The sequence below is a fragment of the Podarcis erhardii genome, assembly GCF_964252035.2.
Source record: "Podarcis erhardii genome assembly, chromosome: 5".
In the NCBI taxonomy this organism is placed as follows: Eukaryota; Metazoa; Chordata; class Lepidosauria; order Squamata; family Lacertidae; genus Podarcis; species Podarcis erhardii.
Genome location: NC_138509.1, coordinates 39,755,588 through 39,782,266, shown reverse-complemented (window position 1 = coordinate 39,782,266; position 26,679 = coordinate 39,755,588). Strand labels below are relative to the sequence as shown.

The window sequence follows — 26,679 nt, the reverse complement described above, 5'->3', positions numbered from 1 at the left end:
AAAAAACAGCATAGTAAAACTCATAAAACATACAGGCACTTTATGGCACATCTCTCAGAAGGCTTGTCTCATGGTTTTTCCTGTGCTGGGAAGCTTTTAGCTGTGTTGAACTTAGCAGTCATAGCCATGCTAGACAACAGATGTTTAATTTTCCCCCCGTGATCCTATGAGTGACAATCGGCTGGAAGAATTTCTTTAAATTTTTTGCCCTTGGAATTTCATATACCGTATTTTTCGCCCTATAGGACGCACTTTTCCCCTCCAAAAATGAAGGGGAAATGTGTGTGCGTCCTATGGGGTGAATGCAGGCTTTTGCTGAAGCCTGGTGCGCACCGACCCCTCTCGCCCTCCAGGCTTCGCACAGCTCTCCACAAGCCATGGGAGCCAGCGCTGGGCTCCCACAGCTTCTGGAGAGTTGCCTGCATGATGAAGCCTGGGCGCGCTGAGCTCAGCACGCCCAGGCTTCGCGTAGCTCTCCGCAAGGCGCAGGAGCCCGGCGCAGGGCTCCCACGGCTTGCAGAGAGTTGCCTGTTCTGGGGGCTGGGGTCGGGGGAAGCTGGGGCTTCCCCCGCCCCAGCCCCGCGCCTGGGGGAAAATAATTCCCCCCCCCCCAAAAAAAACCTAGGTGCGCCTTATGGGACGGTGCGTCCTATAGGGCAAAAAATACGGTAACTTACAATGTAACATGTAGCGTATAATGACCTCTGCTATCTGGCATTCCCAGATGCAGAAGCACTGTTATCTCGGAATTTTCTTTTTACTCCCCTCTAAACAGTTAGTTTTCTTTTTTTTGAAATCTCGGAGCTAGCAACGAACAAGTTGTAGCACACTGCAGGCATAAATGCATGGCATCTTTCAGATCATGGTATGAAAGAGTGAGTAGCTTAGCTATATACCCCTCTACATCAGTATGAAATGGAGAACATGAATGTCCTCACCATGGGCAGTTCTTACAACATGAGTGTCAGCTGTACATCAGTTGAGCAAAAACTTCTGAGACCTTCACTTGGTATTATTTGTCAGCAACATCAAAATCTAGTATTTATGTCTGTGTTTTTTCTTCTGTTGTGTGTGTTAAAACCTCTTTGCAGAGGTAGTAACAATAATAATAATTTATTATTTGTACCCCGCCCATCTGGCTGGGTTGCCCCAGCCACCCTGGGTGGCTTCCAACAGAATGTTAAAATACAATAATCTATTAAATATTTAAAACTTCCCAAAACAGGGCTGTCTTCAAATGTCTTCTAAAAGTCTGGTAGTTGTTGTTCTCTTTGACATCTGGTGGGAGGGCATTCCACAGGGCGGGTGCCACTACCAAGAAGGCCCTCTGCCTGGTTCCCTGTAACTTGGCTTCTCGCAGTGAGGGAACCACCAGAAGGCCCTCAGCGCTGGACCTCAGTGTCCGGGCAGAACGATGGGGGTGGAGATGCTCCTTCAGGTATACTGGACTGAGGCCGTTTAGGACTTTAAAGGTCAGCACCAATACTTTGAATTGTGCTGGGAAACGTACTGGAAAGAGGTAGAGGTATTCTAAATGCTCCTTGTTTCTTCCTAGCTAAGAAGTACAAAAAAGTTACGGGGAAGGAAATCTACTCAGATACATTAGAAAGTACACCTATGCTGGAAAAAGAAAAGTTCCCACAGGACTATTTCCCTGAGGTAAGTATAGAATCATAGAATATTAGCATTGGAAGGGAGCCGAGGGTCATCTAGTCCAACCCCCAGCAATGCAGGAATCTCAGCTAAAGTACCCATTACAGGTGGCCATCCAACCTCTGCTTAAAAATCTCCAAGGAAAGAGAGTCCACCACCTGTTGTGGGAGTCTGTTCTACTGCCGAACAGCTCTTACTGTCAGAAAGTTTTATAGGCAAGAATGAAGTGCTTGGTTGTGATCTCGTTTGTGCTAGTGACCTGGTTTGAGCCATTCCAGAATTATGGACTTGTAATTCTGCCCGTGGGTTCACTCGGAAGCAAAATATTCTTGCATGGTCACCAGCGTCCACTGGTAGACAATTGACCCATATTCTTTTAGATAAACTTACTATGTCTGCTGTAGTGAGGAGACTGACATAATTAGGTAAGGTCAAGCATGAGGTCAAGAAAGGATAGCCAGCTGATTCACCAATGGGCAAGAACCATTCAGGTGAGTCTTTTCAGAACCAGTCCAGGTGATAAAGAGATGGAGAATCACAGGAGTGTAAAGAATGAAGAGGCACAGAGAAGTTAAGTTGAAGCCACAGGTAATGTTCTTGTAGAACATGCTGACCAGGAATGAAAATTTGTATAGGGCCAAGGGAACAAGGTCACAAATGATGGTGGTGGAGCAAGGTAACAATCTACTGAGCCTAGTTGGCCCTGCATCATATTGATTCATCATTTGCATTTCCAGGGGGGAAAACCCCAATCATGGCAAAAGACTCGAATCCACCCTGGAAACTTTTTCAGAGTAGCCCAGCCACAGCAGTAGATCACAGTCAGAACATCAGTGGGCAACCCCCAAACTCAACAGCCAGTCACATACCAGGCACAAAGGCTTACGGGGGGGGGGGGGAACATCAGCTGGATAGAAGAGCTCATGCTGGAGGCCATAGTTTGAATCCAGATTGCAATCCATATTAGGAAAGATGGGGAAGAGCCCCCACACTCAGGCAAAGCTGAGCCAAAGCTGAGTACAGTGGTACCTCAGGTTACATACGCTTCAGGTTACAGGCTCTACTAACCCAGAAATAGTACCTCGGGTTAAGAACTTTGCTTCAGGATGAGAACAAAAATCGTGCTCTGGTGGCACGGCGGCAGTGGGAGGCCCCATTAGCTAAAGTGGTGCTTCAGGTTAAGAACAGACCTCCAGAACAAATTAAGTTCTTAACCCGAGGTACCACTGTACCACCTCAGTGGGATAATAGCCTGGCTCCTGCATGGACCAACCAGCCCTTTTGGTATACCACGCTCCACCAGCAACCTGCATAACCCATTCAGCTCCTCCATTTTTCCTGATGGGTGGCATTTCAGGAGGCCTACTCACCCCCCCCCACCATCATCCCTCCATCCCTCTCTCCCCCCGCAGTCCCACAACTGACTTTCTCGTATACTCTTTGCAACTGGACCCACCCCTTGGGCATATTTGTGTGTGAAGCCCCAAGGCAAGGGTGGCTACTTTGCATGCTGAATTTTTCAGGGAAAATTTGCATCGACTTTACATTGCTGTGTGTTTACCCCCAGGCTTCTAATGTAACATTTATGTTCCCTTTTTTTTTTTTTTGCGGGTGGGGTTTGCCCTTGGTTTAAGACTGATTTCTTTTCTTTTTATTACTGCCGCTTAAGGATGATCTAAAAGTAATTACAATGATTGAGGCATAATGCAATTCAAAATAATTACAGCCCACTGCATATAAAAGTAACAAAACTTTCTCTGGTGATTTATGGCTTCTCTTGGCTGTGCATGAATCTCAAACGATGCCTTTGGGAGCAACACTCCAGATAATGTTAGGTCATTTTTAAAAAGCAGATTTGTGTAGTCTATCAGGGCTGAGTAATTTCCCCCCCTCCATAGTGAGAAATTGGTTGTTATCATAGATCACCGATACTGCTCAAAGCTCTTGTGAAAGATGAATTAATTTCACTAATGCTTTAATGCAAACCTTTCATGGAGAAGGCTGTATGGTGATAACCTTACCACAGTCTCTCCTTTCTCAATGATGATTTATGTTGTCTTTTAGTAGATGAAACTGCCTGTATTCACAATCCGTCGGCTGGCTAAAGGAATCTTATTAACAGGAAAACTAGGGAGAGACTTAATATTGTGTAAGGTGAAAGATGCCAAACTCATTTCTTGGGGTGTGGAGTTGCTATATTCTAAAATCCAGATAACACATCGCTGAAGAACACAGATAATCCTGAACAGTTTTGATATTTGGTGCTTCAGGCGTCCTGTTTTCTGAGACGGATCACTACATGAGTATCTCAGTGGGTTGGAATGGCAAATTTGAGCGTTGTTCCCCTGTTCGATCCCATGATCAGCTAAGCTCAAGCCCCCACCCCCAAAAGCCTTGGCTTCCAATGGTTCAGTGCCAGACATACACCCCATCTCAAACTTTTGCTTGCAATATGAATCTTGAAACAAATTTAAAACTACAGATTTGCCAGGATTTCTTAAAGCAACAGATGTTTCTAAGCCTGTTTTAGAGCTTCTATCTACTGCTCCTAGGGAGTCTAGAAATGCAAGGATAAACATCTCTGCCATTTTTAGCATTCTTTGCCACTACTGTCTTCTTCAGTCACCCCACAACTTCTGGCTTAACTCAATTGAGGGGTGGTGGAAGGGCTGACCTCCACCCCACAACGACAAAAAGAACATAAATGATACATTAGAAGACTGGTGTGAAAACAAAGTGATGTGAAATTGATGCAAGCTCTTAGTGGTCATCATAATTTGCAGTGTTAGGGTCTTTTGAGTCTTGAAAGAAGAATGGTTTTCTAATTAGGAACTGAAATATACTTTCCATTCACCAATATGAAGCACCTTGCCTTCAGGAAAGCAAGACCTTAATTTTTAACATATGGAGTTCTGCTCAATGGCGGAATTCACATGCACTAGTAGGAAAGCCTGCTTTCGTGGTGGCCTTCTTGGAGGAAGAGCGTTCTTCTTCAAGGAGGAGCAGAGGCCAGCTGATCAGTCTTTGTACTGATCCACACCATCTGTCCGTCTTCTTGGAGTTGTAGCAAGGTGACGCATAAGGAGAGACGAGGCTTCCCAGGAAGCTTTCGCTTTGCTTTTGGACTACAGTTCCCAGTGTCCCTGACAGTTGGCCATGCAGACTGGAACAGGTGGCAGCTGGAGTCTAGCAATATGTAAAGAGTCGCAAGTTACCCTTTCCTGCTTTAAAGGAGTAATGCTGGGACTGAGTTGCATCTAGCAGGGGTCGCCAACGTAGTGCCTTTCAGATGTGGTGACCTGCATTGTCCATGACCATTGGTTTTGCAGGCTGGGAATGATGATGGTTGTAGACCAGAACATCTAGAAGGCACTACATTTGCCACCCATGGGCTGTGGGATGGACGCACATGTGATAATGCACTGCCATGACCATGGAGGGCTTGTTAGCACTACTAAATTCATCACAGTGAATGAGCATAAATTTGCAACACTGTGAATTGTTCCCCAGTCCCACTGCTCAGAATACAGCCTTCGATGGGCCTAATCTTAAGGTGTCTACTGTTCCAATTACACTTCTTCAGAAGCAGGAATCGGATTACTGCCACTGTCACTTCAAAACATCTTTCTTTTATCTCTCCTGCTTGGTATGGTTGAGTGAACCCCTGCTGGGTCACTGCTGTAAATTGATTTGGCTCCTTTCAGTAAAATGATGGTGAAAAGATGAATTAGGACGCTGTGCTACTCATTATCTAGCATGGCTTGTGTGCATTACTTATTGGTCCTGGTGATGCTTGTCACGTTAATGTTTCCTGGACATCCCTTTTTACTTTTTAACAACTTGGGGTTATTTATGTTGCTGGCCTTTCTTTCCAGAAGTATCCATCTGATACCAACGCATGCTATTAAAGGTGTTTAATATGTAGAATTGTTAAGTACATCTCAACTTCCATAATAGACAGGGTTGCACAGGTTTTCCCCATTCTGTATTGCAATTCTTTCACAGATTGGCTCTGCTGCATTCTCCTCCATGTACCCCTCCCATGTTTAACCATTATGCAAGAGGGCGAGCAGGCCCTCACTCATTTGGTCCCACCACCACTGAACCCTTACAGCTCCATCACCCTGCCCCCAGGGGGCGGTTATGAGTGAAGCTTGCTGTACATGCAAAGGTACCCTTGTGATTTAGGGCCCTGTGCATCCTGGGTTGTAAATCATTGGCGGGTGCGGGCTACACATGGAAGGTCGGTTTCCCCCCTCCAGAAGTCTTTGCCCCAACATGGCTGTGTTCTTAATCACATCAAGGAGAATTCCCAAAATATGGCTTCCCTTTTGCTTTTTTCTGATTATTCATGAGGGATGGCTATTGCTGCACTTTCCTGCTGCTTTTATAGGCAGTCTTTTTTTTTCTGTGTCAAAAAAAATGTACATAAGAGAACACGCACATTAAAACACTCTGCATTTTTAGTCCCCTCCTCGCAGAACTGCAATGGTTTATATAATCACCTTATCATTTCTTTTATTTAATGGAGAGGTGCTTCCTTCTTTCTTTCTTTTTTTGTATGTTAGTGAGTCTCCTGATGTGCACTCTTTCCTATTCATTGAGCCACTGAGACCTATGTACATCTTTCCCCTTCTAGGAGATGGGAAAGAGGTTGCTTTATGCTTCTGTGAAGCCAGACTGCCTTGGTAGTGCTAATTTCATTCTCTGTTATAAGCTTCCTTCTCCAGTGTCTTAGTGCTGATGTAATACAGAAAGCTCCTTCCAGCCAGCCAGCCAGCCAGCCAGCCAGAACATTAGGGAACTGGATAAGAAGTGTTAGAATGCACTGCCTAATGTCTTCCCACTCCTCTTGTAGACCACTAAGGCCCATCAATTAGGGTTCTTGTTCATGAATGGAACCTACATATGAAGAGCTGTCTTTTCTCTTCTGGTCTCCCCCCCCCCACCAAAGCATGGATGCTGGGAGTGAGGCCAATGGACACAGCAGACTCTCCAGGTCTACACAGCTACACCCATGTGAAGCTAGTGCCCAAATAGCTCTAGTCCTATTACAATCAGGTTTCATAAATGGTCCACAACATAAATGCTGATCTCACCAGTTGTCTGTGATGCATCAAAGCAATGAAACAGTCAGCTCACCGTTACATAGCCACAACAGAGCTACAATAAAAAAAATTGCTTGCCAAAAATATTACCCTTTTCCTCAGTGTATTGCTCTGAGTAGGAGCAACACTTGCTTGTTGGCTGTTTTTTGTGCAAAGCTAGGAATAATTTTATGTGTAAAGAACCCCAAATCTCTTGAAATACCACTTCATGGCAATAGTTTACTTTTAGGGGGGGTTTAGGTCAAGGGCAAGATACTAATTGCTTCTCAGTATTTCACATTAGAAATTTATTCTGCTGAGTTCCTGCCTTAATTTCTATCAGTCAGACATGCAGAGTTAGATTTAATATATGACCCAGATCAACATAACCAGCATTGTATTGGTTATTTTATTGTATTATTTCATTGTTGTTGTAGACCACTTTGGGCCCTACGCACAGAAAAGTGGTTTATAAGTGCAATAGATAAAAAATAGCATGTTCTTGATCAAAATACCACGTCCCGTTGTGGAGGAAGGCATCTGAGCCAAATCTTACGTAGACATGATTCAATCTATGAATAAAAGATGATGGAAAATAAATCATTGTGCAATTTGCTTTTGCTGAACAACAACAAAAACAGAAACATGTATTCGTGTGTTTTTTTTATCTTGTTTTTCAATTCTGTCAGCAGCAGTGTTATGAAAGCAAAATTACAAGAAGTAACAACTGTTAGTCATAGAGGTTTTGAGAAGAGTAAAGAAATCTACAGGAATACTATGCCAAAGTGCTTTAAAAGCTCACTGGCGTTTGATGAAAAAGGAACTTGTTCAAAATACACATCACGTTTCTCTGTCTCTCTCTACCTCTCACACCCTTCATGTTGGCTGACTAAATCTGTTTAAATGCCCACTTCCTGATTGTGACTTTGCTTGGATAGCCCTTTGCTTAGGATTGCCCCTAACATCCACGGGGCAAGTGTACACTGGTCCTTTTCTCTTTCTCAGAGATATCCCAGGAAAGAATGGACACAACCTTTGTCAGAGTAAAAGGTTCTATAACCCAGTCTTGCCCTGAAGAGACTGTGCTGACAAAACATGGTCATCTCTGATACATCTAACAGTTGCAATGCATGGTTTGTATGTTGATTTGTTCATTCACAAGCAGGCTCAGCTGCAGTTTGGTATATTAACAGAACCCACTAGGGCATTTTCACTAGCCACTAAAGCAGCATTTTTATTTTTATTCTTAAAGCTGATTAGAAGGTGGACAGATTGAACCAATGGCTCTTCATCAAAAAGAAGAAGAAATCCGGAGTGATTTCTCACAATTGTTTGTCAGCTGATCTGCTTTTGTCCCACACAAGGTGACTGTAGCTAAAGATCATAAAATGGCCATGACAAATAACAGTGAGAGACTTTTCAGGCATATCCTCAACACCCATGTCACGTCACGATGCAGCAGGTCTTATATCACCACGAATGTTTGTTCAGGACAGTTTCCTGCTATTAATACTCAAGAAGAAGCCTTCCTTCTTCAACAGGCTTGTGAAGTGTGTTAACTGAGTTGTTTTGCTATATGGACAACGTATTTTTATTAGGTGAGATCTAGAGGGTCCCAACCCTTAGTTTAAGGTGCTCCTGAGCACACAATGTGGGGTATTCCAATTTCCCCCTCCCAGTCTCACACTATTTTCTGGAGGTCTCCTGACTCTAAAGAGTAGCTTTTCAGGGGGGTCACAAGAGAGTTGAGCCGAAATAAGGAACCAGGAAACCCACATTGTGAAAGCAGAATTTAGCTTGCACTTCTTGGAGTCCAAACCACAGTCTTCTTCTCCTTCTCCTCCTTCTCCTTCTCCTTCTCCTTCTATATTTCATTGCTTGGAACCCACTTTGAGCCTATAGAGCTGAGCAGGAAGCGGCTTTTCTAAACTAACTAACTAACTAACTAACTAACTAACTAACTAACCAACCAACCCTGTCCTCAGTTTGCATCCTAATTCTGTTTCTCTACCAGTGGAGTAAATTTGTGATCACCTTTCACAGACATGGAAAACAATTCTTTTTCTATGCCAACCCTACCACGTCTTGTCACAAATTGATTTGTTGGTGGAATGGAGCATAGCTTGCTTTGATGAATGGAATGTCACACCATAGATGCCTTGGGTTGTGGAGCCCTATGGAAAAAGAATGGCCTGGCGCGTTTCTATTTTCCCAGTATAGTTGCCACTTCATATTTAAGGAAAATTTACAAGGGATGACATTTCTCCATGATTGACAGCCGTTCAGGAAAGATGTCACTGTGAGTGGCAGTGTCATGATATATGTAAAGATGATTGCAGTTTCTTTTAGAAGGTTCGGTACCGTTATAATTTCCATGTGGGTGTTAAAATACGTGTTTTATTTCTGTTTAACAATAAGAACAGAAATTTAGATGGCTGTTAAGAAAATAACAACTTGCTGTTAGGCCCACAGAAATATTTAGCTGCACTTTTTGTTGTTGTTCATACATTGAAAGCACAGTCCAAAATATGTTACTGTCCTACTAATGTGAGGAGGATAAACATATGGTCCTCCAGATATCATTAGACTACAACATGCACTCCAGCCAACATGGCATGGCCAATGACCAAGGGTGATGGGAGTTGTAGTTTTCTTTCTGTGGCTGATATGGCCATCATGGCCAGAACAACTACATTGTAAAGCCCCCTGTGATCCTCAGATGAAGGGTGATATAGATATTTAATATTAAAATAATAATAATCTGGTCCTGGGATCCTTCAGAAGGGCTGGTTTAAAAACTGAATAATCAACAAAAACAACAAAAACAATAATAGCAATAGTTGTGTGAAGGGGCAACATGACAGAAAGAGGCTGCAGCCACCCTCTGTCAACGTGTGGCTCTGTTCTCTGCCTCACCTCTGCAGTCCATCCAGCAGAGAAGAAATCTGAGGTGGGGAAGACTACACCCTAGACTTCCCCTGCTCTGCCGTGTGGATGGCAGAATGGGGGGAGCTGGAAGCACTGCCCCATAACCCCTTTCTGCCCACATTGCCATTTCACAGAACAGCATGTGAAAAGAGCTTTAGTTTCCAAAGTAATGTTTAGATATGCTCTAAACTGTTACTGACATTGCTGTGCTGCAGCATGTGTGTTTCTTTGTTTTTTAAATTATTTTCAATGCTCTCAGCACAAGTATAAAAATGAAATTTTTATTTAGCCGACCAAAAGATTGACTCTGTTTTTCCTCCTTTTGTTTTCTGTATTTTAAATGTGTTTCTATTGCATTTTGTTTTGCTTTTCAGTGTAAGTGGTCCAGAAAAGGCTTCATACGAACTAGATGGTGTATTACTGACTGGTATGTAAAATGGAAGGTGTTTTTTTTTTTAAAAAAAAGCAATGCATTTTGTATAGTTCTCAGTAGAATCAGGAAAGTTTCATTTCCCACCAACTGGCAGGCACATAAGTTGTTGCACATTTTTAAAACATGATTTTGTATATGGGCCATAAATGCTTTAGATTTAGATTCCAACGTATAATAAAATCAATGGATCCCACTATGCGGTGATAGATATTGGAATGAACATTTATAGGTTTACCATTTCATTTCCTGCTTTATAATTTCACATTGAACACTAATGTTTAATCCAAATTTAGATGTAATGGCAAACTACAGTTAGCAGAACCTGACCCTCACAAACCAGGTTCAGACCACTGTTTCGGATGCTAGTGTAATACTTGGTGGTGTTTGATATTTGTGAAAATGTAATATAATGGGCAAGATCTGTCATGCCAGTAGATATGACCAGATTCCCCTTTGTCCCGAACTCCAGTGGGGTGGGGGGTGGGGGCTCCAGAAGAGGCTGGAGGAAGGTTAATTCCCATTGCCACAATTGGAAATCAGTTGCACAAGTGAGATGCCACAATCTGATATCGCCCTAGATATTTACGAGTTTTAAATGCACATCCAAATGGAAACGCTGGTGGAGTTCTGCATATAGATCAGGTATATCATGGTAGACTCATTTCAATTCATTTCATTGCTTGTGTTTCAAAATAGAGCTCGTGATCTGCAGTCACTCAAGATCGTAGTGCAGTAAAATCAAATGCTTTCCCTCTTGCCTATGTCCTTACTTTTATTCTGAGTAAGTCTTCTCCTCTTTTTGTCACAGTGCCTTTGACTTGGTAAACATCCATCTTTTCCACGATGCTTCCAATTTAGTTGCTTGGGAAACAAGTCCGTCGGTTTACTCAGGAATAAGGCATAAGGCCCTCAGTTATGTACTTGACAGGTAGGTTGTCAACACTCTTTTTTTAGCTTCTTTTATTGCCCTGCATTTTGCATTGTGTTCCAAATACGAAGTAATTATCGTTGCTGTGGCTTTGTCTTGAAATGTGGCCAACCTCCAGGGGGTTAGAAAAACAAGCAATGAATAAGCACCAGAGGATTTATTTATTTTTAATTGCAAACTGTGGAAATGCCAAATATCTAGGGTTGTTACTGAGTTTTACTCAAGAGTAGACCCATTGAAAGCAGTGGACCTAAGTTAGCCATGTTTATTAATTCCAGTGGGTCTACTCACTGAGTAGGTTGTCCTAAGGAGGGCAATAGTATTCCTGAGTAGGACTACCATTGGCTAGAACCTCCAGTCCCAGGAGCAGCTCATCTGAAGGGGCGGAGCCACAGCAATAGCTTCCTGGCAGCAACATCGCTACTGCTGGGAGGCTTTTGATGCAGCTTTGCCCTACCAGGGCAGATGTGCCAGTCCAGTCCTATGCATTAACAAACTTACCAGATACCTATTTCATTTTCTTTCCCCCCAAAAGCCAATGAACTGAGGAACATGTGAGTTACTCTGTTGCTGGAAAATTAGGTATAAAGAGAGCATTTGTACTGCTTCTGCAGCTGACTTACTGATATAGTTTCCTTGGAAATCCCATTAATTTGTAGGAAACACTCTAAAGTTGGTGGTTGTGGATTTTTGTCAGCATCCTGTAATTTCTTAAATATTTTCAATATATTTTAATCTGTTTTCCATACACCAAGCATCTTTCTGTATGGTCAAGTGTTGGTTGCCCAGAGAACTCAAGCTGAAGGGTAGTCTGCAAATATCATTACTAATAATAGATAAGAAACTGAGAATTGATTGCTAATTTGCTGAAGGCCACCTAGGGCATCTGTGGTTGATCTCTGGCTGCTAATTGTGTCACCTTTGCGTAACTCAAAGTGCAGTGTTAGTGCATATTTGGTTACAACTCAGCTTTGCACATTGGTTCATACTGTATCTGATCATCAACCTAGGAAAATGCAATAATTTTTAGAATAGTCTTAAAAACCCTGATTGCTTTCCCCCTCCCAAAACTTAGAAACCTTCTAAAAAGCTTAGTATTAAATGTAAACTAAATGTTTTGCACTGACCAGTTCTTCCTGCCTTTTCACATCTGCAAAGTGGAGCACGTTGCTAGCTAGAACAAACAAACGTGGATGTGTGTGTGTGTGTGTGTGTGTGTGAGAGAGAGAGAGAGAGAGAGAGAGAGAGAGAGAGAGAGAATATTTGGCATGGGGCTTGGATAACTTACACGAGTTGTCTGGTAGAAGACTGATGTACTTCCTTGGCTGGCATGCCCCAACCTCTGTGGTTAAGGAGTCTGCAAACGGTTCTTCCCCTCACTCAATCCCAGAACTAGAAATTCGACGAGTGTAGTTGTCATTTTTAATTCTAATATGGGGTGGTCTGGCTTCAATCTTTTCACCCGTGCCTACTAAATTAACAAAGGAAGAATACTTGGGTTCTCGCACCAGTTCAGGCATAGCCAGATCTGTGTTAAGTGATCCTGTGAGTGCAACTCTTCCTTAAGAATTTAAGAAGTGCTTTGCGGGAGGAGATTTACATCCACCTGGTCCAGCATTCTTTGCAAAGATCCTAGCAACCAGCAAGCACTAGGTGGTCCACCGGAAATTGACCTGTAGCCCACATCTGGACCACGATTGGCCGTCTGTCCACCCTCCCCCCCTCATAATGTATGTTATATTATTAAGCTATTGCCCTGACTAGCTAGGCTTCCTTCAGGCTAATATTATTCGAGGTGAAATAATTATTCATACTTTTTTTTCCCATCTGGTATTTATTCCTCCATCTCTTCTTGTGGTCTAAAGGACCTGACAGAGCTGTAAAGTGCTTTTGCGTTGTTGTTTTTAACTTGCACTGTGTGTTTCCTTTTAGCTCTTTTGGAGACATTTAGACCCCCCTCCACAAATGCCTTGGCAAGCAAGAATGAGGGCTAAACAGTGTTAACCGCGGGTCAAGGGTGTCATGGCGGTAGATCATTAGAATGTGACAGTGCCAAAACCAGACCCAGCTCTCCTGCCTTTTCAGGAAAAGAAGAAGAAGAAGAAAACCCTCCATTTTTTTTTAGGTGGCACTACCACTGTGAGGGCTTACATTCACATAGATTGCTCATTTTGAGAAAGCAGCCAGCCGCAGATCCGGACCTCCGTAGTGAAATGATGGGCTGCCGGGCACAAAAGGGGAGTTCTGTAAGAGCAGTGAATAATGGGAAACCCCTTTCATCAGCACTGCTAACCTTTTGGCAGCCACCAGCAAACTCTATTCTAATCTGCTGATTGGGGAGGACAATACACTGGAGCTCACTTTGAATGAATGCTACCACCAACAGTGCCCCCATTCAGAAGGTTTTGGGAACCATCTTGGACCATTGTCTGCCATCACTCCTTCAGACAGTAGGAAAGGGGAAAGTGAGAGTATCTATAGGAAAGAAACTACTTCTTTTCTTGGCTTTTAATCTCCCTTTAAAGCTTCATAGATCTACATTTCCAGCTGAGCTACAGGAGCAATGGCATTGCCAGATAAACACAGAAGAGAGAAGGTTTCAAGGCAGGCCTTTAAATCCCCTTATCTGCATGCCCTAATAATGCAGATTTAGTGCTGTTAAAACCAGAGGCTGATAAGTCTTTTCCTCTAAAGCCTTTAAACTGCTAAAGAGCATTTAACAGCCACTGCAGTTCAAGCTTTCGGGAACAATGCTGAGAAGGAAAAGAGTTTAATGAGCTAAACCCCTCACTGAATGAAACTGAAACATCTTTTCACAGTTGATTTAAGTCACTGTGGGAGTAAGTGAAGCAGTCCTGTCTGCTGGGCGCATCTTGGCCAGTGTGAACAGCCAGTTAAATAGCAGCAATTTATGCAAGACTCAAGTGACCATCATAGGCTGCATTCCCGTCTTAATTATTTGCAAAAAGGAAACAAATGCAAATGAACTTTTAAGGGGGGGAGGGGAATAGGGTGGATAAAAAGAGTTGAACCTACCAAAAACAAGAAGAAAAAGGCACATGTTGTATAAAGTAGTTATAATGTAGTTTAACATTTAGGGGTTTAAAACTGCTGAAAATCATGACCACAGAGAAAAGGCTGGTACATTGATAAATAGAATCTAATTTTCCAAAAGGAAAACAGAGCAGGTGAATAGTGCACTTTTAATTATTTTTTAAAGCTGCTGTAGAATGGTTTTGTTAGCTGTTCAGTGCTAAATGTGGACACATAGCATTTTTTTATATAAATATATATATATTTAGCTTTACCAGTTGGAAAGCAATTTCAAAGCTTTATGGTAAGAACGGCACCAAACCTCAGAAACTTCTCATGGAAATGCTTTCCATCACGTTCTGTTCTTACGTTTTTCTGACCTAACAAAAAAACAATTACTCGTTAAATTTTTGAAAGATGCTTTAGAAACAGAATTTGCTCTTCACTAAGTTGCATAGCTACTATTTACGATTCTTAGCATTTCCCCCTGAATCGTAGAGAGCTTTTGCTATTTTGAATCAGATCTGTATTCTAGTGGAGAGAGAAGGAACTCAACCAAGACACTTTTCACCCAAGCAAGAACTGGAGGATTTCGGTACATTCAGCAAAAATTATAGTTGCAACCAGGATGCTGAGACACCAGCCAGAGACTGTTCTTGTTGTTCCAATCTCTGAAACATCCTGAAGTTACTTAGAGGGGGGGGGATGGTGTCTTCCCCCACCCCCACCCCTCTTTCGAACATGACAGTGCCCTTCTGTTTTAAAGAAAAAAACGTAGCTTGGTCTAGTTGAACAGAAACATTTTTTTTATTTTTTTATTTTACATTACAACTGTGAAATCTTGGCATAAAGCCCCGCTTTGTGACCTTCATTATTTTCTCACAAATATAGTCCATTGTAACATTGCTGAAGTTAATTTGATCAACATTGGGACATTTAACTTTTATGTCCAGTCAAAGGAGCTGTTTCATGCTCATTTTGAGTATTCAAAAGAAATGATTGCCAGAAAAATAATGTTACTATTAACAATTCAAAGCAATTAGTTTCCCAGGGTGAGGAGATGTGAGGCATAGGCTCCACACAGCAATTCTTTGTCATTTTATGGATGCTCATCAGTCAACTGTCACATCTTCTCAAAGGCCCCTCCGATCTAAATGTTTCTCTTTGGGCTTTTCCCAGAACTTGCAGCTGAATGAGAGGAAGAAAAGCCACTTCGTTTCTAGGCAGAGGCAAACCTTGTGTTAAAGATCTGGGTCATTTGAGCAATTGGAGGGCCTGGAGTGTTTGTAAATACTCCTTTATTCTTGTTATTTATATTACTGTTGTTGTTATTATTATTATTATTATTATTTAAAGCAGGGAAACTGTAATGCGAGCAGTCTCTCTTGGCAGAGATTTAAATAAGTAGCCAGATATATATTTTAGCTTCTAGCCAAAGACACCAACAGTGCATGTTTACTCAGGTGCAAGTCCCACAGTGTTCAGTGTTACTTGCTACTTAGCAAATGTGGTTGCATCCTGGATCTTCAGATATCACTACAATTTTAAAGGGTTTTTCCCCCAGCACATCAAATAGGATGACAACTTTTAATCAAACTCATTGGGCCATCTCAACTTTTATCTTCTTTGCTTTCCTCCTGCTCCTTTATTTTTATAAGGGTCTAAAATAGGTATCTTTGTACCTTATCCCTCAAATAAGGGATTGCTGCCTAGGTATCTTCTTACATTGTGTTTTGTCAGCCATGTCTGATGATGTTTGTCTTCTCTCTCTCTCTGTTTTCTGTCTTTTACTAGTTCATCTTTATAGGGGCCTGGCACCACTGGGCAGAAAGTCATGAATGTTTGTTATTCAGATAGCACAGACAAACAGAACACAATCCACACACTGGTTTTGTACACTCTGCAAATAGTTCCGTGCATAGAGAAAGGCAACCCTAGGCCACGGTTTGAAGAATCATACGGTTAGCTCCCTGTACCCAGCATAGCCAGTTTGTAATGTTGCGGGGGGGGGAGGGGAGAGAGAAATAGCACTGGCCATTAGTAGCTGCAACTCCCTGGGCATTCGTTCTTCTTGTATTTAGGTTAGAAACTGGGGTAGAGGAAGGGGGTGCGGTGGGTGTGGGTTGCCCTGGGTGTTACCACTGAGGGGGTGTCAAAATGCTGGGCAGCACTCACCGCGGGGCCTGCAGCACACCCGAGCCACACATCTCTCCTGGAAGAGACGCAGTGTCTTGGGCGTGCGCAGGCTCCGCGCTGCCCAAACTGTACGTCCGCTGCCTCCCCTCCTGTTGTAAGGTTGTTGAGTGGGAGGAGGCCCCAAAAACCCCACCCCATAGTTTTACCCTGCTTATCCAGTTACTCCCACCAGAGCTGTTACAGTGGTACCTCGGGTTACATGCGCTTCAGGTTACATACGCTTCAGGTTACACACTCCACTAAGCCAGAAATAGTGCTTCGGGTTAAGAACTTTGCTTCAGGATAAGAACAGAAATCGTGCTCTGGCGGCGCAGCGGCAGCAGGAGGCCCCATTAGCTAAAGTGGTGCTTCAGGTTAAGAACAGTTTCAGGTTAGGTACGGACCTCTGGAACGAACTAAGTACCGTATTTTTCGCTCTATAACACGCACCCGACCATAACACGCACGTAGTTTTTAGAGGAGGAAAACAAGAAAAAAAAATTCTAAACGAAACAGTGGATGTATGATTTTTGTGGTTCATGCTGTGGCCACAGACATGTGATCTGACAGTGAGTTTGGAGTAGCCCAATGCAAAAATCCTGAGGATCCATGTGGATCCATGCTTTGTAACCACGTTTTTGCACCACTGCGGCCCCAGGCAACAGTGGGTGCGTGATTTTTTTGATGCAAGATGTAGCCATGGACATGCTATGTGATCTGATGGTGAATTTGGGGTGACCCAGTGCAAAAATCCTGAGAATCCATGTGGATCCGTGCTTTGTAACCACGTTTTAAGTGGGGAGGGAAGGAAAAGCACTCAAGAGACAAGGAGCATGCGTGGGGTGTGTGGAGAAGGATGCTGCTAATAATGCAGAAGAGGGGTTTAAGGGGAGAAGAAGCACGCGTGGGGTTTGTGGAGAAGGATGCTGCTAATAATGAAGAAGAGGGGTATAAGGGGAGAAGGCTCCTCTCCTCTCCCACTTTGCTCCTTTAAAGCAAGCAGGCTCTGCTTTTCTCCCTCCTCCCCGCTCATCCCCGTCTTAGCGAGCTGAAAAACTTTGCTGCTATTTAGCGAGCTGAGTGGGGAGGAGAGAGGGACAGAGAGCCTGCTTGCTTTAAAGGAACCAATTGGACAGGAGCTCCTTTAAAGAAGCAGGCTCTCTCTCCCTCTCTCCTCCCCACTCAGCGGCTCTTCTCCTGCTTTGCTGTTTCAAAGCAACCACGGAGGAGGGAAGGAAGGGGAACCATGGATCCTCTGCTCACGACTGCAGCGGATCCCCCCGTCACCCATAGGCATTCCCTCCATAACACGCACAGACATTTCCCCTTACTTTCTAGGAGGATAAAAGTGAGTGTTATGGTGCAAAAAATACGGTACCACTGTAGTTTGGATCCACAGGACAGTCTTAGCACAAAGATTTAGACTTATGAGTCATAGGATCATTCTTATGAATGAACCGCTTCCCTACAAATCTGTGAACTGCACATGTTAGATCCATGCTAATATGTGGATCGGGGCATAATTATCTTCAGATTCCACACGAATACAATACCAAAATATGTATTTTAGGATAAGTTTAGAAGTACAACCCTTGATGTAAAATTTGTATTGAATTACAAATCTTTGTACGGTTTCTTTAAATAAAAAAATCGCAGATGAATGCAAAAATGGGACAGAGTGGACATATTATCCATGCTAACTAAAAGCATTCTTTCTCGAAGGAAAACAGTTCTCACTTACAGCAGCCTTGCCCATTTCAGTAGGAGTAGAGCTGTGTTTTATTGTAGCAGAATTGACAAGTGCTTATATCATTATACATATCTAACATTGCATTAGGTGAATGTCAGTGTCAGATAAGATCATGGTTTTGTCAATAGAAGGGAAATATCATTCCAACTAAAGTGAGCCAGTTTTCGAGCTCTAAAAATTGATTTTTATAGCTCTTCTTGTAATCCTTTCCCTGAATTACATATATATTATTGATGTGGTCTTTCTTGCCATCTTAATATCTGCTGACATGGTAATTAATTAAAAAAAATAGCTTTTTTGTTGTTGTTCCTGTGGCACTATATTGAAATTAAAAGTGAACTCGCATATTAGTTAAACAGTGCTGGCAAATGCCCTGAGTATTAAGATGATTACCTAAGCCTCTTGACAACACCTTTCATCTTGTTGTTTGCTATTTGACCTTTTGAAATGTTTTTTTGTATTATTAATAGGTTTTGGTTATTATATTTTTTTTCTAAAAAAGCAAGAGGTTCAAGAATATGATAAAGTTGAGCTTTTTAATGTCAGTGTTACAACATTTCAGACGTGTCAGTGAAAGCACTTTCATTAGACCTTTTTCATTTGCTCTTAGATTGTCATCAATTATGTTTCCCCTTTAAGGAAGGGTTGTTTCTAGACAGTCCTTTCTAGATGTGTTCTGCAGGCCATGCTCAAGGTTCATCTAAGGGCAAGGTTCATCTAAGAAATTCCAAGAACTATGGAACATGAGAAGAGCCCTGGTAGGACAGGCCAAAAACTTACCTAATCCAGAACCCTGTTTTTTCTCACAGTGACAAACCAGATTTTTACTGCTGTTACCAACAAGTGGTCTTCCAGGGTAAGGCACGCCATGGTGACTAGTAACCAATGAAAGCGTTACCCTCCATGAACTTGTCTAATACCCTTTTAAAGCCATGCCTGCTGTGCAAAGAAGTACCATATTTTTTGCTCCAAAGGACGCACCAGACGATAGGACGCACCTAGTTTTGGGGAGAGGAAAACAAGAAAAAAAATATTCTGAATCCCAGAAACCAGAACAGCAAGAGGGATCTGGCTTCTGGGATAGCGTCTTGCTGTTCTGGCTTCTGGGATAGCCGCTGAAGCCTCTCCCAGGCAGAGGATGAAGGCACCCCACTGCCCTGCGGAGGCTTTGCACAGCTAAGCTAGAACAGCGAGAGGGAGTGCTGCGCAGCGCTCCCTCTCCCTGTACTGGCTTCTGGCTTAGCCGCGCAGCCTGCATTCACTCCATAAGACGCACACACATTTTCTCTTACTTTTTAGGAGGGAAAAAGTGCGTCTTATAGAGCGAAAAATACAACACTTCCTTCCATCTACAGACGTGCTAATCTGCCCTACACCGAGACAGGCCATTGGTCCTTGTAGCTCGGTAATGTCTACTCTGTTCCGTAGAAGCTCTTCGGGGTTTCAAACACACACTCTTAGCACTAGACTAGGGCCGGTACCTGTGGTTCTTTACTTCCAGGCCCTTATTTATTCCTAATTATCTGCCGTTCTCTCTAGAGCAGTGCTATGCCGAAACCTGTCCTCCAACCTTCTGTCACTGTGAAAAGGACACCCATCTTTCTGCCGAGAGAGAGAGAGAGAGAGGGGTGACTTTTGATGGGTGAGAGTTGGGTTTACATTGTCATTGCAAGGTGGCTGAGGTGAATGTGGCCCATGTGTGGTTTTGTTTATTCCATTAAATGTTTCTCGTGCTCTGCAGCCTCCTCAGCTGCCTGCTTTCCTGACCCAAACTTACCTCATGATGTCTTCTTCAGAATCTTCAACAGGAGGCCATGGAGACTAGATACTGAGCTCCTGAGATTGGAGCCCTCAACCATTTTGGGTGGTAGGCTAGTTACATGTCCCATCAGCATAAGGAGTCTGCTTGTCAAACAGACGTTTTCACCCTCTTTTCACACTGTGTTCCCTCCTCAGATCTGCTCCAGAGGGTTGGGGAAACCCCTAGAACGAAATTTAAGGGCGTGCACAAGCAGAGGAGAGAGGGATAACATTGCTTTGCGCAAACAGAAATATTTGTGCTGATGGAACGTTTGTGTAGAACTACGCAGGATACGATGCTTTGTAGCTGAGGGAAGTCCTTTTTTTTACCTTAAAAATATGCAGAGTGATTTCTTTAAAAGTAAAAAATAAAAAAGACAGTTGTCTGGCATATGGTAGGCACCCTCCCCATTTTCCCATGCTTACAGGAAAGCCCAGCAGAGGACGTCATTGGGTTTTTCAAGAAATACAAGCACCCAGGAAGGCTACAAAGTAACTGGATAGATGGTTTGTAGACTGAAAGACAGGACACTCACAAGCATTCATTTGATTACCATGAAAGTAAGGCAGTCCTGCATCCCACCCATGAGAATTTCACTTAAATGTTATCTCATTATTTTTGGATAATATTTCCTTATGGAGAACAGGTACTTTAGACCAGGCACATTACAGATCTATCAGTAAAACCATCAGTATGGAGCACTGTTTTGAAACATTTGCCATTCCACCTGCCTTCACTGCGTCTTGGCGAAGGGGCCAAGGACTGAGCCAAACACTCCCCCTGGGGGAAGAGAGCTCCATAGTTGTCCCATCACAACAGAGGAAACTCGGCCCTTGTGGTGGGCACTTAGAAGAGGGTTTCTCAAGAGTGTGAGTTCATGCATAGTGATAAATTCCTGTAAGCATTTAATCATCTTATTTGTCCCTATATTCAGCAATATAAGTCTGGTGTCTCTTAATCCAAACATTCTCTTTCCTTTGGAGCTGAAAAACGTTTCCTAACTATACTTTCTATAAAGAGCAAATAAAAAATCCAACATCCTCTATCCGATAACCTTTCTGTGACCTTCATTCTGGAACCACATTGAGATCCCTTTCTTGTCATTTCGAAAAGGGGGGGGGGGAGTTAGCATCCTTCATGTATGCAAACACTCCTATTGTCTCTACTTATCTCAACTGCTTTCTAAACCTTTCAGGGAGGATACATAATGTGAAAAGAATTGTTTAGGCTTGCATGTTGAGACCTACTGCAGCTTTGTTCTTTTACTAGATTCAAATTGAAATAGACTCTGGCTTCAAAGTTTAGATTAACTTGAAAGTAGCACAAGTTGTTTAAGCAACAACAAAAATACCATCAAACACTAACACCAAAGTGATACAATTAGTTGGTTGCGTTGTTTGGCCTCTTGTCAAAGCTACAGTATTTCTTGTCTTAAAAGCATTTATTTATTTCTTTTTTTTAATGTTAAATAATTGCCATGCTCTTCTATAAAGGCAACTTTATAGATGTCATGGTACGTTTTTGTGTCAGCCGCCTTAGTAGATTTAATATGCAGTATGGGACTTTCAGAACATTACAAAGCTCCCTTTAAATACGTTTTGAAAAGAGTTTAAACTCTTCTCTGCGTCGCAATGGCTTTGCTTGTGTGCTTGAATTTCGTACTAAATATTTGCTCATTATTATTATTTCCCTGTGTGTGTGTGTGTGTCCTTTCTCTCTCTCTGTGTGTGTGTGTGTATTCCTCTTTCATTGTTAACATCAAATTACCCTGCAACACTGTTTAATGTCACTGCCTTCATTGGTACACAAAGCACACCCATGGTGGGAATTGCCAGCTCTCGGAAAAATAGACATATAAACATGAGAGTAGATAAAATATTAATCTTTAGCCTCCCAAGTTTTCCATACAATTTCCATGTCTGTGCGAATTAAATAATGTTGACCTCCAAATTGTTTCTTCCCTTAGATATGTGACAATGCTGCTTCTTTCTTTTTTCTCCTTCCATTCATCCTGTTTGGCCTGAGGTTGGGATTTTTGTTTTGTTTTGTTATTCATTTAAAAAAAAAAAAGAGTGAGAGAAGAACCCCCTTTTCATTGGTGTCAAGCTAGGATGAATCGGCCAGGGGAAGCATGTTTATAGACTGTGTGAAGAACTTTGTCTTTGTGTGGGAATGTTGGTGACACTGTTACTGCTTGCCTGAATGAACTGCGATGACGTGGGTAATAAGGTATCCTGCTGAGAGCCACAGCAGGCCCTTCTCAGACCTCCCACTTAATGCCATTCAGCTCCAGCCCAGTGTAGCTAATTTTTCCCATTCCCTCAATTCTTTTGGCCCCCTTACAAACAGAAAAGTCAACTTTTCACACCGAAGGCGAGATAAGTGCTTTAGGAAATAATCTTGTAAACAGAATGTTACCTTCTGACCTGCAGCTGATACCTTGACTCGGGACAAAACCCACTAGCCTATTGCATTAGACATGGCTATTAAAGGAATAATGCAGCTGATCCTCCTTACAAAGTGCGCTGAGAAATGGTTTAGCCAGATCACTGTGCCTCTTGTCACACTGAATCATGTTCAGCAGCTCCCCAACACACACACACACACACACAGAGCTGATACGCAACTGCTTCCTTCTTCCATCACCCCTCCCCAAAATCCTGTCCATCTCGGTTGCAGTATCTGAGGGAATGAGTGGCGAAAGCCAGCTGCATCTCTCCTTGTCTTATTATTCCCTTGGAACGCTGAAATGAACTTGAGGGCATAAAATACATATTGCAGAAGCCAGAAAAAATCCTAAGGACCTTAAACTACCTTGCTGCAAATTTTGAGTGGCATTTATGGAATAAAGTTTAATTACTTTAAAGATTACATTTCACCTTTTTTGCATATGAAGAAATAGGTAGGCATGCCTTTAATGTACTGAAAATTAGTCAGAAAAGTTGTACTAAATTAATACCGTAAGTCAGACCTCAGTCCTAAATGTATTCATTAGGGAGTAATGCACTGAGATTTACTTCTATGCAAACATGCATTGGATTGTGGTATAAGTAGATTCATAAACTGAATCTGTCAATTTAGTTTTCTATCAGTTTTTCAGTGTTAATTTCAGTTTACCACATTTTCTACACTGGCTTGTGATTTATGTTTTCAAAAGTCCTTCAGAAAAATCATTAGCATTTTAGCACACATTTCTCCTAATAGACACTTTTTTGCATACCGTTTTTTCTGATACACAGATTTTTGAAATCATTCTCTCTCCCCCCCCCCCCCATGTAATACTTTTTATGTTGGATGCATACTTTCCATATATGTGCATTTTTTGTACCCATATCTGATACTAAACTTCTGTAAAAATCAAAGAAATGCAAATTCTGAAGGATAGCAGTGCTTTAATTCATGTATTGCTTCTGGAAGTGTGAATAAGAAGGCTTGCATTTTTCTGAATTGAAATGTTTTCCCATCCCCCAGCTTGTCAGTACTGAAGGCAAAATAGTAAAATACTGGCTGTCTAAAGTTGCTGCATCTTCTTTCTTACTTCTTCTTTTAAATAACTAGATTCCTCTGACATTTTTTAATAATAATAACAACAACAACAACAACAACAACAACTTTCTGAAAGGGTTTGAACTCCCAAACATATATTATTTGCTTAGAGAGGTTGTTGTTGTTGTTGTTGTTGTTGTTGTTGTTGTTGTTGTTGTTGTTGTTAAGGAAAGCCCTAAAGTATCAATTATTAATGTAAAACTTTAATCACTTAAAACACCAGGAAAAATATTGGCCACCCTTGTAACAATAGTAGCCATCTCTCTCCCCCCCCCCCCGAAAAAAACTCTACCCCACCTTCTTACCATCCATCCATCCATCCATCCATTGTTGTTCTGCAGAATGTATTCAGACATGTACCAGCTTTAAACAGACAGAAACATACACAAATCCTGATATGAGTCTGTTTTGCCTTTCTTCTCTAGCCTTGATGAATTGTCTCCAGGTAACTTGACAAACCTTAAGGCATATCAGACTTGAGTGAATGTGCGACTGCGATAGTGGGTCTTAATAATATTTTTTTAAAAAAGATAAGACTTTGAAAAGTAAGATTATGAATGCAACCCCAAAGCAGTGATTGATTACCCTGTGTATATTCTTCCCACTTGAACAAAGCAGTTCATCGCAAGTGGGTTCTGAAAACTGGAATTCCATTGGAAACCAGACTCTGCTTTCATTAAGCGCCACAATGAGAGTGCTAAAATGTGGGCCACAGAGGTATAGTTTCAGTAGCCCACTCTGGTATGAAGCTTCTGGATGGCCACTGTCTCCTCACCACAAGGTGTAGTGATGGCTACCAACTTAGACAGCTTTCAGTGAGGATTAGATCCATTCATGGAGGAGATGGCTGCCAATGTCTGGTGTGCATATCAAAGGACATACGCTTCTAAATGCCAGATGTTGGAGAGCATAAGTGGGAAGACTGTCCTTGCAGTTACGTCTTGCTCACAGGCATCTAGTTGGCCACTGTGATTACAGGATGCTGGAGAGCATAAGTGGGAAGACTGTCCTTGCAGTTACGTCTTGCTCGCAGGCTTCTAGTTGGCCACTGTGATAACAGGATGCTGGCCTAAATGATCCTTTGGTCTGGGCGCTCTTTGTATGTTCTTATGTTTCCCCTAATCCTCCTCAACGGGATGCTGAGATTAATTTGAGATAACGCCGACCTAATCACCTTGGAGGAAGCATGGGATTCCAGTGTAATGAATGTAGTGTTCAGTTTTAAGTAGAAATTATGCATATCTGTGTTTAAAGGGCTTATTGATTTGTTCCATTTAGAGTAATGATTTAGAAATTCCTCCATTTCTTTACTGGCAACATCAGCATAATCTCCTTTTCAAGCACGCTTTATGATGTCTCATCCATTGAGATAAATTTGAAAGGTTCCCTCCCCCCTCTTCCTTGTGCCTTGAAAGTACTGTATTCATTATTATCCTTTTTCAGCGCTTACTTTAAAGCGGGAAAGCGAGTATCAAGGGATTGCAGAGCTGCACTTTTCCCCTTGCCCCCTATTGTTGCAGTGCTTGCATTTTCACTTCTGCAGCGGGGAGACTGCTGTATTCATGGAGTTCCCTGAGTGATTTAGAACCCGGGAAGATCAGCATTCTACCTCACACAAGAAGACTCCATGAGCAAATGAAACTCCCCGTTGCAAAAGCGACCACGTGTTAGTTGCCTACACAAGCTTTTAGTGATACTGAAAGCACAGCCCCTTGCTACTCATTTCCCCTCTTTACAGGCAATAACTGAGGAGGCCCTTGTCATGAAATGAACTCCATCAGTGCATTGTGACTCTGAAATTCCATTTATGTCCATGTTAGTATAAATAATGGAATAAACTGGTCAGCTGCCTACAACCTCTTAACATTTGCGTGCCCTCCACTTCAGCTTTCATTCAAATTTTTCTTTTTTAGAAAAGCAAGTTGTGGAGGGAAATTTGTGGATGGGGCATAATATGGGAGACTGTCTCTCAGTTATGCTGAGCTCAGGCAGTACTTGTAATTTACTGAGGGTCAAAGTCAGGAATTCATATTGCAGTTTTATGGTTCATAAGTTAGTCAGTTTTGAGTATGGATTTTTATATTTGCTACAGCCGTTGCTGCAAATATTGAACTGAGTAAGAGTACTTAATGTGGCATGTGAATCATTGTTGAACAAGAAGGGAAGGCACCATCACAGATCTAACAACAGCAAGCGAGTGGATCATAATTGTGATAGATGGTTGCTTTCCGTCCTGCCCCCACTCCCGCCAGAATATTCACCTATGGAAACACTTCACAAAGCATATGTTGGATGTGACAGATACATTTAAAAACATGGAATGTCAAGATTAAACTGCAGAATTACACTTTTTCTGGCTGTGGGCTGATTCAGACATAAGGCCAAACCCTTGAGTTGGTTCTACATCAACAAGGCCAGAAGTACCCTCAGGTTCAACCACTTCTCCATTCTTCTTCCCCTCATGATCCACTGTTTCTGGCTTCCCTTCCTGCTTTAAAGCAAACCACTGTTTCTCATTTCACTTGAACAAGCAAGCTGTGATTTGCATGTCACCTAATCAGCCAGGTTTATAAGCAACATAGTTTTTCCTCAATTCAAGAACAAAGGGAGGAAACTGAGGCAGTATGGAGAGAAGGAGGGGATGGAAGCGTAGCAAGGTACTATGGACATGGGGGTCTTCAAGCTTGTTCACAAACCATGGTTTGGTGTGTTGCAGCTGAAACAGTCCAATGACATTTTCTGATAGTGATTTTTGACTATTCTTCCTGCATGTTCAGTTAAAATGTTAATAGTCATTGTTCCCTGGAGGGCATTAGGTCACTCAGTCTGACTGCTGATATCATAAGTAACTCAAATATAGTAGCATTACATATAAAGGATGTGTACACTTGTGAAGAAATCTATGACCTGGAGCATGAAAAGCAGATGGATAGTATATGGGTAAAAATTGTAGGAGAAAGGAACAACAGTGACCTTACTATGGGTGTCTGCTATAGACCACCAAGCCAGATGGAAGATGTGGATGATTCCTTACTAGAGCAGATTACCAAACATTCAAAACAGAGAGAAATAATAATGCTGGGGGACTTCAACTTCCCTGGTATCTGTTGGGACTCAAACTCTGCCAAGAGTGTAATGTCTGACAAATTCCTCCATTGCCTCGCTAACAATTTCATTTCCCAGAAGATGGAAGAACCAATAAGGGGATCATCTATCTTGGACCTGATCCACACCAATAGGGAGGAACTGATTGATGAAGTGGAAGTGCTTGGAAACTTGGGAGGAAGTGAGCATGTTCTCCTGGGTTTCAGGATACAGAGGCAAAGGAAGCTGCCTTATATTCAG

At 42.3% G+C, this 26,679-nt stretch overlaps 1 protein-coding gene across 4 annotated transcripts in view; it reads left to right on the top strand.

The window, feature by feature from the left end:
• The window catches only part of INPP5A (inositol polyphosphate-5-phosphatase A), a 236,756-nt gene that overhangs the window by 130,315 nt on the left and 79,762 nt on the right, over positions 1-26,679 (top strand). For all 4 annotated transcript variants that reach the window (XM_081863314.1, XM_081863316.1, XM_081863315.1 and 1 more), the window contains exons 6-8: positions 1,556-1,659; positions 10,043-10,095; positions 10,910-11,029. In XM_081863314.1, the coding sequence (XP_081719440.1) occupies positions 1,556-1,659; positions 10,043-10,095; positions 10,910-11,029 (277 nt within the window). The remainder of the gene's footprint in view (positions 1-1,555; positions 1,660-10,042; positions 10,096-10,909; positions 11,030-26,679) is intronic.